A 14766-nucleotide genomic window follows, 5' to 3' on the forward strand; every position below is an offset into this window, starting at 1 on the left:
ACGTAACCCAGCACTAATACTCCTTAACGTAACCCAGCACTAATACTCCTTAACGTAACCCAGCACTAACACTCCTTAACGTAACCCAGCTGATGAATCGATGGGCCAGGGCTACCAAACCTTTCTTTGTGGTCTCCAATAGAGCAACAAGGACATCTTACAATCATTGAGACATTTCTGCTCAAACTTTTGGTGATTTCATTATTTATTGGTTTTACGCATCAACCAAGACTATATTAAGCTTAAGATAGATGGTAACTGCTTTTTTTTTTACTGCTGTTGGCTGCCATAAATGTGCAACCTATCTTTGGTGTAACTACAGTATCTTCAGCTAGCTAGCTATCTCTGCTTCACTAGACTGCTAGACTGACTGGACGATTATTTGTCACTACCTTGAATGGAATGTTTGACAGGATGAACTTAACAAAAGTTGAATAACTTTATTAATATAATTCAGGAGAAATAAATGTGTAGACTCTGGAGTGATTCAGAGGCCATCCCTATCTTCTCCTCTGTAAGCTTTTCCTTCTCCCTTTTCTCCTCTTTCTTGTCTCTCCTCTTGTCTTGCTATTCATACCAGCACCCTTCCCATTTCTGTCTTCTTAGTTCAGCCTTGAACAGATTCTGCCTCTGCTCTCTCTCTCTCACGCTCGGCCCGTGTGCTGACAAGACAATGGGCCACGGATCCAAGACCACCTCCTAAGGTGCCTGGTGGGGAGAAGGGAGAGTTGGTCGACTGTCATTAGTGGACAGAGATGCGAACCCAGGTCGCTGCCGTCATATGCAAACAGCCTACGTATCGTGCCAATAGGGCTACCCCACTTGGTGGGAATGGGAAACACTCTTTTCACACCACTTCAACACCGAAATGACTTTATCATAACAGGATAGGAGAACTTACGCAGCAGGTTAGGATAATTAAGTTTAGGAAAAGAGTTAGCTCTTTTTAACCTTCTATGAAAATGACTTTGTATCGACGTGGCGCGAAAAGAGCGTGTCCCTGGTGGGACTAGGAACATGACTCATATTAGTGAGGATTGCTACACTGCCTCATCCGAAAAGGAAGGCACTTACCCCCCCCCCCACCCACCCCCCACCCCACCCCACCCCGAACACATCAGCTGGCAGGGTAGGGAAGCAAACCCGAGTCACTGGCGTGAAGGCTAACACCTAACACATTGCGCCAATAGGGTTAACCCACTTAGTGGGAATTGTAACGTGGCTCTTATTAGCCAGAATATTTTCAGGCTGCTTTCCCAAACAGAATTTGAAAAATAAACTTATAGAAACTGTAAAGTAGAAGAGATAAGAGAAAACTAGTGAGAGAATACTGACGGCAGCCTAATGTTCAGTTAGGCTCGAGATAAAATATTGGTTGTCTAGCATAGCCTCCTACCTCTGCTGCATAAATGACCACCTTCCTCCTTCTCCCTCTGAAAGGTCCTCTCGATTTGTCGTCGGTATCTCTCCTTGACCTTAGTATTTCCCCAGTTGAAGATTCTCCTACTGACACTTTTATCTTTCTTCTTCTTTTCTTCAATGATGCTTCCACCGTCATCTTCCTCCACCGTCATCTTCCTCCACGGTCGCTTTGGTCCTCATCTCCTCTTTTCTCTCCGTTTTCTTTTCTCTCCTCTCTTTCATTCTATTCCTCCGTTGATCCTTTTCCTCTCCATTGCCTTTTCATTCTCCCTCTGTCTTCTCAGCCGATCACTGTCCATTTTGTCTTTCCCTCTTCGGTTTCTCTCTCAGTTGTTCCTCCGTCTTTATCTCGGACTGGTTTGGTATTGGCAATCTCTGCTTTTCCTTCTTAACCCTCTCCATCTGTTTCTCCTCTCTCTGGAATCTCCTTCCTTGATAGAATTGATTCTCTTATCCAAAGACAAGAGACACATTCAGTGTTTCTGCCAGTGAACTGACTGACTGTATCATATATAATATATCTATGGACCGTCTTCTGTTTGAACCGAAACCAAAACCAATATCAACAACAAGAACAAAACCATGTATTTGTGATGTAATGGTGCAGTCCACCCATAGAATTAGAATGATCATTCACATGTTATGATTCTACCCACAGCAGTGAAACGGCATCCATTTGATCAATCATTTTCATGAAATGAGGCAGTTTCGTGAACTTTATTAGATTTGTACTGTTTCCCTCTGGCAATCTAAACCCTTTTTAAGAAACCAATTAAAATGATGCCTACTCAGACTAATATTGCTCTGGGCCTACGAGATGTGACAGTAATTTCAACGTAGAGCATTCCAATAAATGCAAAACCTATCAACCCACACACAACTCTACCACATTTATCTTTGTTGACGTGGCATGTGACATCTGTGCCATCTCTTTGTCTCTCACAGGTAGAAAATCCAGATCATTACAATTGCGAGACAAAGTATGCACATTGCTAGGTTTTAGAATGTGAGCATAAAATACATTGTTATTAAACATAACATTTAAAACTGTTGACCATAACTCAGAGAATGAAAATATCTACAAAAACGAAACAGGCAGCACACAATTGTATTGTACGCACATGGTCCTCTGCTCAGTTGGTAGAGCATGGTGCTTGCAACACCATAGGGAGTCTCCCTAGCTCAGTCGGTAGAGCATGGTGCTTGCAACACCATAGGGAATCTCCCTAGCTCAGTCGGTAGAGCATGGTGCTTGCAACACCATAGGGAGTCTCCCTAGCTCAGTCGGTAGAGCATGGTGCTTGCAACACCATAGGGAGTCTCCCTAGCTCAGTTGGTAGAGCATGCTGCTTGCAACACCATAGGGAGTCTCCCTAGCTCAGTCGGTAGAGCATGGTGCTTGCAACACCATAGGGAGTCTCCCTAGCTCAGTTGGTAGAGCATGGTGCTTGCAACACCATAGGGAGTCTCCCTAGCTCAGTCGGTAGAGCATGGTGCTTGCAACACCATAGGGAGTCTCCCTAGCTCAGTTGGTAGAGCATGGTGCTTGCAACACCATAGGGAGTCTCCCTAGCTCAGTTGGTAGAGCATGGTGCTTGCAACACCATAGGGAGTCTCCCTAGCTCAGTTGGTAGAGCATGGTGCTTGCAACACCATAGGGAGTCTCCCTAGCTCAGTCGGTAGAGCATGGTGCTTGCAACACCATAGGAGTCTCCCTAGCTCAGTCGGTAGAGCATGGTGCTTGCAACACCATAGGGAGTCTCCCTAGCTCAGTCGGTAGAGCATGGTGCTTGCAACACCATAGGGAGTCTCCCTAGCTCAGTCGGTAGAGCATGGTGCTTGCAACACCATAGGGAGTCTCCCTAGCTCAGTTGGTAGAGCATGGTGCTTGCAACACCATAGGGAGTCTCCCTAGCTCAGTCGGTAGAGCATGGTGCTTGCAACACCATAGGGAGTCTCCCTAGCTCAGTTGGTAGAGCATGGTGCTTGCAACACCATAGGGAGTCTCCCTAGCTCAGTTGGTAGAGCATGGTGCTTGCAACACCATAGGGAGTCTCCCTAGCTCAGTTGGTAGAGCATGGTGCTTGCAACACCATAGGGAGTCTCCCTAGCTCAGTTGGTAGAGCATGGTGCTTGCAACACCATAGGGAGTCTCCCTAGCTCAGTTGGTAGAGCATGGTGCTTGCAACACCATAGGGAGTCTCCCTAGCTCAGTTGGTAGAGCATGCTGCTTGCAACACCATAGGGAGTCTCCCTAGCTCAGTTGGTAGAGCATGGTGCTTGCAACACCATAGGGAGTCTCCCTAGCTCAGTCGGTAGAGCATGGTGCTTGCAACACCATAGGGAGTCTCCCTAGCTCAGTCGGTAGAGCATGGTGCTTGCAACACCATAGGGAGTCTCCCTAGCTCAGTCGGTAGAGCATGGTGCTTGCAACACCATAGGGAGTCTCCCTAGCTCAGTCGGTAGAGCATGGTGCTTGCAACACCATAGGGAGTCTCCCTAGCTCAGTTGGTAGAGCATGCTGCTTGCAACACCATAGGGAGTCTCCCTAGCTCAGTTGGTAGAGCATGGTGCTTGCAACACCATAGGGAGTCTCCCTAGCTCAGTTGGTAGAGCATGGTGCTTGCAACACCATAGGGAGTCTCCCTAGCTCAGTTGGTAGAGCATGCTGCTTGCAACACCATAGGGAGTCCTGGGACCACCCATATAAAAAGAAATGATGCACGCAAGACTGTAAGTCACTTTGGATAAAAGCTTTGGCGAAAAGGCATATTTATATTGATATAATACACATTGTAATAGTACATGTACAGTATAAGTAGACTTTCACCCTGCACACACAGCGTTATACATCAATATGTTATTGAAAGAAGGCAGACAAGCCTTGTTCTGCAGCGCGGGCAGCAGGTGTACTGTTCTGGTCCTCATCTCTTCATAGCCCTCTTCTCCCTTTAAAAAAAAGATTTCTTCTCTTTTCTAAACATATCTTTTTCAGCTCCTCTTTTACCCTGTCTGCCCTCCCACCCCCACCCCTCTCTATATTCTCTCTCCCTGCACCCCTCTCTATATTCTCTCTCCCTGCACCCCTCTTTATATTCTTTCTCCCTGCACCCCTCTCTATATTCTCTCTCCCTGCACCCCTCTTTATATTCTCTCTCCCTGCACCCCTCTCTATATTCTCTCTCCCTGCACCCCTCTTCCCCCCTCCTCCTCTGTTGATCTATTTGTTGAGGTATTTGGCCACTGATTGGTAGGCCAGTAGGATCTCGGAGTCCTTGGGACAGGTATATCGAAACTCGTCCTGCTGGTTGGCCTTGGTGAGGTAGCGGGTCAGACCAGTCAGAGCCACAGGGATCTCAAAGTCACGGTACTTCCTACACACCACCTGTGGGGGGCAAGAGGGAGGACACACAATAAACCACACTGAGCAACGTTTCGTCTGTTTACTATGAGCACAGTGGTGCCAGTGGTACTTGTAGTCCAATTTGTAAGTCGCTCTGGATAAGAGCGTCTGCTAAATGACTTAAATGTAAATGTAATGTAATGTCATACAGACCAATAAAAGGCCATGCAATGTATATATTCCCATTGTTTGAACCATTGTTTGATCCTCAAGACTACCCATACTTTCCGCATTTGATCACTACAGTGCCATGTTACCAAAGCGACACCCCTGAGTACACCTATAAATACCGCGGATAAACATTTTCATTTCCTGATCGAGATCGAGATTGAGATGGTTACAACAGAGAGGAACAGAAGAGATGAAAGGACAATAGATGACATGGGCTATGAGTTCCTGGAATGCTTGATCTGATAACCTTGACTATGTTGAGCTTGGGAAGCAGGTTGCAGTCAGCTAGACTGAGGGAATTCCCATCCAGATAGTGCCGTGAGTACTGGTGGGCGTCTGGGTTCTGGTCCAGCTCATGTGGGAGTGGCGTCAGCAGGTACTGATCCAACTTCATCAGGCTCCTCAGAAACTTCTTCTCCAGCACTGAAAAGGAGCAAAGCCTCATGAGAAGCTGGAACAAGGCTCATTTTATGACAGGAAATACTGTTTCAATGACTCAGCGATTTCTAAACACGGGGGGGGGCTCTTACTATCATTGAGGCCAGGGTTAGGGTTCTTGATGTATGCAGAGAACTTGTGGAAGATGTCATCTCCAGCACCGTTGGACTCCTTGTAGCGACAGCAGAGCTTGGGGTACCTGGAAAAGCATTGCCATTAGCTCTCAGCGTTCTGGATCAGTGAAACCAGTGGAGGATGCACCTTTATTTAACCTTTATTTATTCATTACCTGTCTCATTTGCCGTGTGTGTGTGTGTGTGTGTGTGTGTGTGTGTGTGTGTGTGTGTGTGTGTGTGTGTGTGTGTGTGTGTGTGTGTGTGTGTGTGTGTGTGTGTGTGTGTGTGTGTGTGTGTGTGTGTGTGTGTGTGTGTGTGTGTGTGTGTGTGTGTGTGTGTGTGTGTGTGTGTGTGTGTGTGTGTGTGTGTGTGTGTGTGTGTGTGTGTGTGTGTGTGTGTGTGTGTGTGTGTGTGTGTGTGTGTGTGTGTCTGTGTGTGTGTGTGTGTGTGTGTCTGTGTCTGTGTGTGTGTGTGTGTGTGTGTGTGTGTGTGTGTGTGTGTGTGTGTGTGTGTGTGTGTGTGTGTGTGTGTGTGTGTGTGTGTGTGTGTGTGTGCGCGCGTGTTTCCGTGTTTCCGTGCATTTATGCCTGTTTATGTTCAGCACACACTCACTGTGGAGGAGCCAGGGCCTCCTCTAGAAACTCCTCGATCTTGTTGGTGTCAGTGCGCACCTCCTCCCCGAAGATGAGGAACGGGGGCTGAGAGCCCGGGGCCAGGTCCTTCAGCACCTCTGGAGCCCTGACAACCAGAGGACCAGATGAAACACATGAGGGAGAGAGTCACTCAACTGCACACTTCATCTGTTACACAAAATCCTCTAGTCGTTCTGTCATCATCAGCAGTTCATAAGTAGCGGCAAATGACTTGTGAGGATGCATGTTTGGACAAGCACTTGGATTCAGGCGTGGCTGTAGGGAACGGTTGCTTTAGGTGTGTTGTGGAGAGTGTATGTGTGTGAGGGTGAATAGCCACATACGCACCTCTTCATGTCCACTGTGGTGAGGGTGAAGTTGGCCCCCTTCAGCCAGAGGATCATAAAGAGTCGCTGACAGAAGGGACAGTTCCCCACGCTCTCCCCATCATCACTGGCCTGACGGGTGGAGGGGTATTCGAGAAGCACTTTTTCATATTGTAAGTACAGTGTCACAAAGACGATTGATTGCTGTACTATACCCCCTTACGTAATTCCGCTGTAGTAAGGACACTCATGTAAAGTGTCACCGTTTTATTTATGCAGCACTTTTTACAACACGAATCAAGATAATTGAGTCATTGGACTGTGAGGAAGTGAAGGCATTTTCAGCAGGATAAAGACAAGCAGAAAGCCTCCAAACTGGACAATCCTCTTTTCAGTTTCTATTTACCTGACCTGGTTTCAAAAGAAAACACACTCTGTAACAGGATTTATGTAAACAACGAGCTTTTATGAAGAGGTTACATTGCTTCAGGGTCACTCCATATTATTTAAATCACTTTCTGAATGCACCATTTTGATTTGAACAAAACCTTCCATACAAACAGTACCAGTCAAAAGTTTGGACACACCTAGTCATTCAAGGGTTTTTTCTTGATCGCTACTATTTTCTACATCGTAGAATAATAGTGAAGAGATCGAAACTATGAAATAACACACATGGAATCATGTAGTAACCAAAAAAGTGTTCAACAAATCTAAATATATTTTATATTTTAGATTCTTCAAAGTAGCCACCCTTTGCCTTGGCATTCTCTCAACCAGCTTCATGAGGAATGGTTTTCCAACAGTCTTGAAGGAGTTCCCACATATTCCATCTCAATTGGGTTGAGGTCGGGGGATTGTGGAGGCCAGGTCATCTGATGCAGCACACCATCACTCTCCATGGTCAAATAGCCCTTACACAGCCTGGAGGTGTGTTTTGGGTCATTGTCCTGTTGAAAAACAAATGCTAATCCCACTAAGCACAAACCAGATATGATGGCGTATCACTGCAGAGTGCTATGGTAGCCATGCTGGTTAAGTGTGTCTTGAATTCTAAATAAATCACTGACCGTGTCACCAGCAACGCACCCACACACCACCTCCTCCATGCTTCACGGTGGGAACCACACACGCAGAGATCATCCGTTCACCTACTCAATGTCTCACAAAGACACGGCGTTTGGAACTAAAAATCTCCAATTTGGACTCATCAGACCAAAAGACAGATTTCCACCGGTCTAAGGTCCATTGCTTGTGTTTCTTGGCCCAATCAAGTCTCTTCTTCTTATTGGTGTCCTTTAGTAATGTCTCTTTGCAGCAATTCGACCATGAAGTCCTAATTGACGCAGTCTCCTCTGAATAGTTCATGTTGAGATGTGTCTGTTACTTGAACTCTGTGAAGCATTTATTTGGGCTCCAATCTGAGGCTGGTAACTCTAATGAACTTATCCTCTGCTGCAGAGGTAACTCTGGGTCTTCCTTTCCTGTGGTGGTCCTCATGAGAGCCAGTTACATCATAGCGCTTGATGGTTTTTGCGACTGCACTTGAAGAAACTTTCAAAGTTCTTGAAATGTTCTGTATTGACTGACCTTTATGTCTTAAAGTAATGATGGACTGTTATTTCTCTTTGCTTATTTGAACTGTTCTTGCCATAATATGGACTTGGTCTTTTATCAAATAGGGCTATATTCTGTGCACCACCCCTACCTTGTCACAACACAACTGATATGCTTAAACGCATTAAGAAGGAAAGAAATTCCACAAAATAACTTTTAACAATGCACACCTGTTAATTGAAATGCATTCCAGGTGACTACCTCATGATGCTGGTTGAGAGAATGCCAAGAGTGTGCAAAGCTATCATCAAGGAAAAGGGTTGGCAGCTTTGAAGAATCTCAAATATAAAATACATTTAGATTTGATTAACACTTTTTTGGTTACTACTTTATTCCGTATGTGTTATTTCATGGTTTTGATGTGTTCACTATTGTTCTACAATGTAGAAAATAGCAAAATAAAGAAAAACGCTTGAATGAGTAGGTGTGTCCAAACTTTTGACTGGTACTGTAAATGAACATGAAAATTGATGTTAAAGTTTCAAAAGGTATAATTTATTTGTACAAATATATTATAAAATAGTTTGACAACGCTGTTTTTGAGCTTCCCAAACCGTTTATATTTTTCTCATGATAGGGTGGGGCATGCTAAATGGGTCAACGTTCATCTATATCCTGAAAGTATAAGTCCCTGCTGTATGCTGTCTCCCATTCCAAGATGATGGAACTAAAATGTACCCCTGTTGTTGTGCAACAGTAATACAGTCTCCATTGGAGGCAGGTTAGGATTGTAAATCTTACCTTGATGAAAAGTTCAATCTTGGGGACCTCCGCCATCTCTCTCAGTTCCTTCGAGCTTAGCAACTAGTTAATGTTGGTTCTCAGAGAAGTGAGAGCTGTCAGTGTCATCCCAATCCACACACACATGCATACACACGCGGCTAAAACACCGTAGGTCACCGAAGGTCAGATGAATCCAAATGGTTCTCTTAGTGTTGAAGGTCAGATTTGCTGTTGTGATAAAAGATGGTCAGCAACAACACTGGTTTGTTAGGGCCAATCCTCTATTCCTCCCTCTCTCCCTCTCTTTAGTACCTCTCTGTCGCCTCTCTGTTTCTGTGTCTCTCACCACACCCGCCACCTGTCTCCGAAGAAAACGCCCCCACCAGACCTACCAGTCAGACCAGTAAAGTGAGATCACCCCACCTATTCTCACTCTCCCACAGGCCTCCAAACAATGTAATGTCAGTGTGGCTCTCTTCCTCTCCCACCCCCTCTCCCCCACCTTCCTGCGTACCTTACCCAGCTATACATTTTGCAGTGTTTTTGGTGGACACATTAAGCCCACTCTCTCTCTTTGAGCGGCATTTATGACCGGCTGAAGTACTCGTCATTCATCTGAAAACTCTCAAAGATGACAAAGAGAGTTGAGTTAAGGGGAGAGAGACAGAGGGAGAGAGAGAGCGAGAGAAAGAATGAGAGAGCGAGAGAGAGAGAGAGAGACAGAGAGAGAGAGAGAGAGAGAGAGAGAGAGAGAGAGAGAGAGAGAGAGAGAGAGAGAGAGAGAAAGAGAGAGAGAAAGAGAGAGAGAGAGAGAGAGAGAGAGAGAAAGAGGGAGAGAGAGAGAGAGAGAGAGAGAGAGAGAGAGAGAGAGAGAGAGAGAGAGAGAGAGAGAGAGAGAGAGAGAGAGAGAGAGAGAGAGAGAGAGAGAGAGAGAGAAAGAAAGAGAGAGAGAGAGAGAGAAAGAAAGAGAGAGAGAGAGAGAGAGAGAGAGAGAGAGAGAGATTACACAGACCCACAAAGAATTTGAAAACTCAGTGGCAGAATACCTGACCACTGTGACTGACCCAAAATTAAGGAAATATTTGACTATGTACAGATTCAGTGAGCATAGCCTGGCTCTCAAGAGAAGACAGGCAATGTGCACACTGCCCACAAAATGAGGGGGAAACTAAGCTACACTTCCTAACTTCCTGCCAAATGCATGACCTTATTAGAGACACATATTTCCCTCAGATTACACAGACAAACAAAGAATTCAAAAACAAATCCAACTTTGATAAACTCCCACATCTATTAGAAGAATATTGCCAGAGGGGATGACTGCCGTTTAACGTGCTCTTAAACCAACTGTGCTATTTTGCTCGTTGTCTCATGTTGTTTGTAACTTATTCTTTCAACGTATTTTACTATTTTATTTTATTTTTCTACATAATGTTGCCGCTACCGTCTCTTACGACTGAAAATAACTCCTGGACATCAGAACAGCGATTCCTCACCTCGAACTAGACAAAAGAGTTTTACTTTAACGAGTTCGATGTGAAGGATATACTGCTTTCTCTGGAACAGGCCCAAATCCCTGTCCTTTTGCGTGAAGAAAAGACGGAGAAAAAGGGGGCGGAGTTCGGGATGCCTTTTGAGAATTCGTAGGCAAGTGAGTGAGCCTCTCAGTCCTGTTAGCCGATGTGCAATCATTGGATAACAAAATGGATGAGCTCCAATCAAGGATATCCTACCAACGGGACATTCAATTAAATGTAATATCTTATGTTTCACCGAGTCGTGGCTGAACAACGACGGTCCTCCGGCAAGACTGTGTCTGTTTGTAAATAACAGCTGGTGCACGAAATCTAATATTAAGGAAGTCTCGAGGTTTTGCTCGCCTGAGGTAGAGTATCTCATGATAAGCTGTAGACTATTTACCAGGAGAGTTTTCATCTATATTTTTCATAGCTGTCTATTCACTACCACAAACCCTATGCTGGCACTAAGACGGCACTCAATGAGCTGTATATAGCCATAAGCAAACAGGAAAATGCTTATCCAGAGGAGGCGCTCCTAGTGGTCGTGGACTTTAATGCATAGAAACTGAAATCCTTTTTTACCTAATTTCTACCAGCATGTTTAACGTGCAACCAGAAGGAAAAAAACTCTAGACCACCTTTACTACACACACAGAGACAGGTACAAAGCACTCCCTCACCCTCCATTTGGCAAATCTGACCAAAACTCTATCCTCCTGATTCCTGCTTACAAGCAAAAACTAAAGCAGGTAATATCAGTGACTCGCTCAATAAGGAAGTGGTCAGAGGACGCAGATGCTAAGCTACAGGACTGTTTTGCTAGCACACACAGGAATATGTTCCGGGATTCTTCCGATGGCATTGAAGAGTACACCAAATCAGTCACTGGCTTCATCAATAAGTACATCGATGACCGTGCATGGATTACAGGCAAATTCCACACTGAGCTAAAGGGTAGAAAATCCCGCTATGCCCTCCGACGCACCATCAAACATGCAAAGCATCAATACAGGACTAAGATTGAATCGTACTACAGCGGCTCCGACGCTTGTCGGATGTTGCAGGGCTTGAAAACTATTACAGACTACAAAAGGAAACACAGCCGCGAGCTGCCTAGTGACACGAGCCTACCAGACGAGCTAAATAACTTCTATGCTCACTTCGAGGCAAGCAACACTGAAGCGTGCATGAGTGCATCAGTTGTTCCAGATGACTGTGTGATCAAGCTCTCCATAGCCGATGGGAGTAAGACCTTTAAACACATCACCATTCACAAGGCCGCAGGGCCAGACGTATTACCAGGAAGTGTACTCCGAGCATGCGCTAACCAACTGACATTTTCAGCCTGTCCTGACCGAGTCTGTAATACCAACATGTTTCAAGCAGACCACCATAGTCCCAGTGCCCAAGAACACTAAGGTAACATGCCTAAATGACTATCGCACCATAGCACTCACGTCTGTAGCCATGAAGTGCTTTGAAAGGCTGGTCATGGCTCAGATCAACACCATTATCCCAGAAACCATAGACCCACACCAATTTGCATACCGCCCCAACAGATCCACAGATGTTGCCATTTCTATTGCACTCCACACTGCCCTGTCACACCTGGACAAAAGGAACACGTACGTGAGAATGCTAGCGTTCAACACCATAGTGCCCTCAAAGCTCATCACGAAGCTAAGGACTCTGGGACTAAACACCTCCCTCTGCAACTGGATCCTGGACCTCCTGGCAGGCTGCCCCCAGGTGGTAAGGGTAGGTAACAACACATCTGCCACGCTGATCATCAACACAGGTGCCACTCGGGGGTGTGTGCTCAGTCCCCTCCTGTACTCCCTATTCACCCATGACTGCATGGCCAAGCACGACTCCAACACCATCATTAAGTTTGCAGACGACACAACAGTGGTAGGCCTGATCACGGATAACAATGAGACAGCCTACAAGGAGGAGGTCAGAGACCTGGCAGTGTGGTGGCAGGATAACAACCTCTCCCACGTGATCAAGGCAAAAGAGATGATTGTGGACTTCAGAAAAAGGAGGATCAAGCATGCCCCCATTCTCATCGACAGGGCTGTAGTGGAGCAGGCTGAGAGCTTCAAGTTCCTTCGCGTCCACATCACCAACAAACTATCATGGTCCAAACACACCACAACAATCATGAAGAGGGCATGACAATGCCTATTCCCCCTCAGGAAACTGAAAAGATTTGGCATGGGGTCATAAGATCCTCAAAAAGTTCTACAGCTGCACCATCAAGATCATCCTGACTGGTTGCATCACCGCCTGGTATGGCATCTGCACGGCCTCTGATAGCAAGTCACTACAGAGTGGCCAAGCTTCCTGCCATCCAGGACCTCTATACCAGGCGGTGTTAGAGGAAGAACCAAAAATTTGCCAAGGACTCCAGCCATACATAGACTGTTCTCTCTGCTATCACACGGCAGTGGTGAAGGGACTGAACTCCAACCCGGTATACTTCCGGGTTGGAGCGAGCGGTCGCATCGGCACTTCGCTCCGCAGGTAGTATAACTTTTTCATTACATTTCATTATAGTACAACGGTTTGATTTGTCTAATCTTAGCAATTTCTTCTTAGCTAGCTACATAGCTGTCTTTGTATCAAAGATAATTGCGTAATTATCGTATTTCGTCGTCCTAACGTAGTCTTCACTGCTCTGCCCAGCAGCTAGCCAGCTAGCAAACGTCCACCGATTAGCAGCACTGTAGAAACCATTACACTCAACTGAACGACTTGATTAGTGTAGTGTTAGCTAGCTACATAGCTGTCTTTGCTGTCTTCGTATCCAAGATAATTGTGTAGTTTAGAGTGTGTAGTCTTAGAGTGATTATCTTAATTTACCGAGGTTAGCTAGCCAGCTATTTGCCGTCCTTAACGTAGGAGACTCTGCTAGCTAGCCAACAGCTAGCCAACGTCTTCCGAATAGAACTCAACAACCCGGTCGCATTCACAGGTAGTATCACATTTTCATTTCATTTCATTACAGTACAACGGTTTGATAAGTTTGATCGTAGCTAGCTACATAGCTAGCTACATAGCCGTCTTTGTATCAAAGATAATTGTGTAGTCTAGAGCGATTTTCTAGGTTAGCTAGCCAGCTATTGTCGTTCTTTTAACGCAACGTAACGTAATCAACACTGCTAGCTAGCCAGCTAGCCCCCGAATAGCAGCACTGTAGAAACTATTACACTCAACGGAACGACTTGATTAGTGTAGTGTCAACAACGCAGCCACTGCCAGCTAGCCTACAAAGTCAACAACGCAGCCACTGCCAGCTAGCCTACTTCAGCAGTACTGTATCATTTTAATCATTTTAGTCATTAAGATTCTTGCTACGTAAGCTAAACTTTCTGAACATTCGAGACATGTAGTCCACTTGTCATTCCAATCACCTTTGCATTAGCGTAGCCTCTTCTGTAGCCTGTCAACTATGTGTCTGTCTATCCCTGTTCTCTCCTCTCTGCACAGACCATACAAACGCTCCACACCGCGTGGCCGCGGCCACCCTAATCTGGTGGTCCCAGCGCGCACGACCCACGTGGAGTTCCAGGTCTCCGGTAGCCTCTGGAACTGCCGATCTGCGGACAACAAGGCAGAGTTCATCTCAGCCTATGCCTCCCTCCAGTCCCTCGACTTCTTGGCACTGACAGAAACATGGATCACCACAGACAACACTGCTACTCCTACTGCTCTCTCTTCGTCCGCCCACGTGTTCTCGCACACCCCGAGAGCTTCTGGTCAGCGGGGTGGTGGCACCGGGATCCTCATCTCTCCCAAGTGGTCATTCTCTCTTTCTCCCCCTACCCATCTGTCTATTGCCTCCTTTGAATTCCATGCTGTCACAGTTACCAGCCCTTTCAAGCTTAACATCCTTATCATTTATCGCCCTCCAGGTTCCCTCGGAGAGTTCATCAATGAGCTTGATGCCTTGATAAGCTCCTTTCCTGAGGACGGCTCACCTCTCACAGTTCTGGGCGACTTTAACCTCCCCACGTCTACCTTTGACTCATTCCTCTCTGCCTCCTTCTTTCCACTCCTCTCCTCTTTTGACCTCACCCTCTCACCTTCCCCCCCCTACTCACAAGGCAGGCAATACGCTCGACCTCATCTTTACTAGATGCTGTTCTTCCACTAACCTCATTGCAACTCCCCTCCAAGTCTCCGACCACTACCTTGTATCCTTTTCCCTCTCGCTCTCATCCAACACCTCCCACACTGCCCCTACTCGGATGGTATCGCGCCGTCCCAACCTTCGCTCTCTCTCCCCCGCTACTCTCTCCTCTTCCATCCTATCATCTCTTCCCTCTGCTCAAACCTTCTCGAACCTATCTCCTGAATCTGCCTCCTCAACCCTCCTCTCCTCCCTTTCTGCAT

At 46.1% G+C, this 14766-nt stretch overlaps 1 protein-coding gene and 1 long non-coding RNA gene across 2 annotated transcripts; both read right to left on the minus strand.

Moving 5' to 3' along the window:
• Positions 1 to 423: 423 nt before the first annotated feature.
• On the minus strand, positions 424 to 2922 carry LOC124007351. The gene is made up of 2 exons (XR_006833913.1): positions 1397 to 2922; positions 424 to 708 (listed from the first exon to the last, which is right to left on the minus strand). It is a non-coding gene; the product is annotated as an uncharacterized LOC124007351 (long non-coding RNA).
• A 1238-nt stretch (positions 2923 to 4160) lies between these two features.
• On the minus strand, positions 4161 to 9194 carry LOC124007193 (chloride intracellular channel protein 4-like). The gene is made up of 6 exons (XM_046317584.1): positions 8867 to 9194; positions 6531 to 6640; positions 6163 to 6288; positions 5527 to 5633; positions 5244 to 5419; positions 4161 to 4807 (listed from the first exon to the last, which is right to left on the minus strand). Exons 1-6 carry the CDS (start codon positions 8900 to 8902, stop codon positions 4643 to 4645), a joined length of 720 nt encoding a protein of 239 aa, XP_046173540.1. The 5' UTR covers positions 8903 to 9194; the 3' UTR covers positions 4161 to 4642.
• Positions 9195 to 14766: the final 5572 nt, after the last annotated feature.

This window comes from Oncorhynchus gorbuscha, linkage group LG20, assembly GCF_021184085.1.
Source record: "Oncorhynchus gorbuscha isolate QuinsamMale2020 ecotype Even-year linkage group LG20, OgorEven_v1.0, whole genome shotgun sequence".
NCBI classification, from domain to species: Eukaryota; Metazoa; Chordata; class Actinopteri; order Salmoniformes; family Salmonidae; genus Oncorhynchus; species Oncorhynchus gorbuscha.

What these genes read in the sequence shown, in the direction of transcription:
- LOC124007193 (XM_046317584.1), bottom strand. Translation starts at nt 8,902, where the DNA reads ATGGCGGAGGTCCCCAAGATTGAACTTTTCATCAAG. An exon ending in AGATTGAACTTTTCATCAAG is followed by an intron (nt 6,641 to 8,866) that starts GTAAGATTTACA and finishes TCCACCCGTCAG; the next exon opens with GCCAGTGATGATGGGGAGAG. An exon ending in ACCACAGTGGACATGAAGAG is followed by an intron (nt 6,289 to 6,530) that starts GTGCGTATGTGG and finishes TCTGGTTGTCAG; the next exon opens with GGCTCCAGAGGTGCTGAAGG.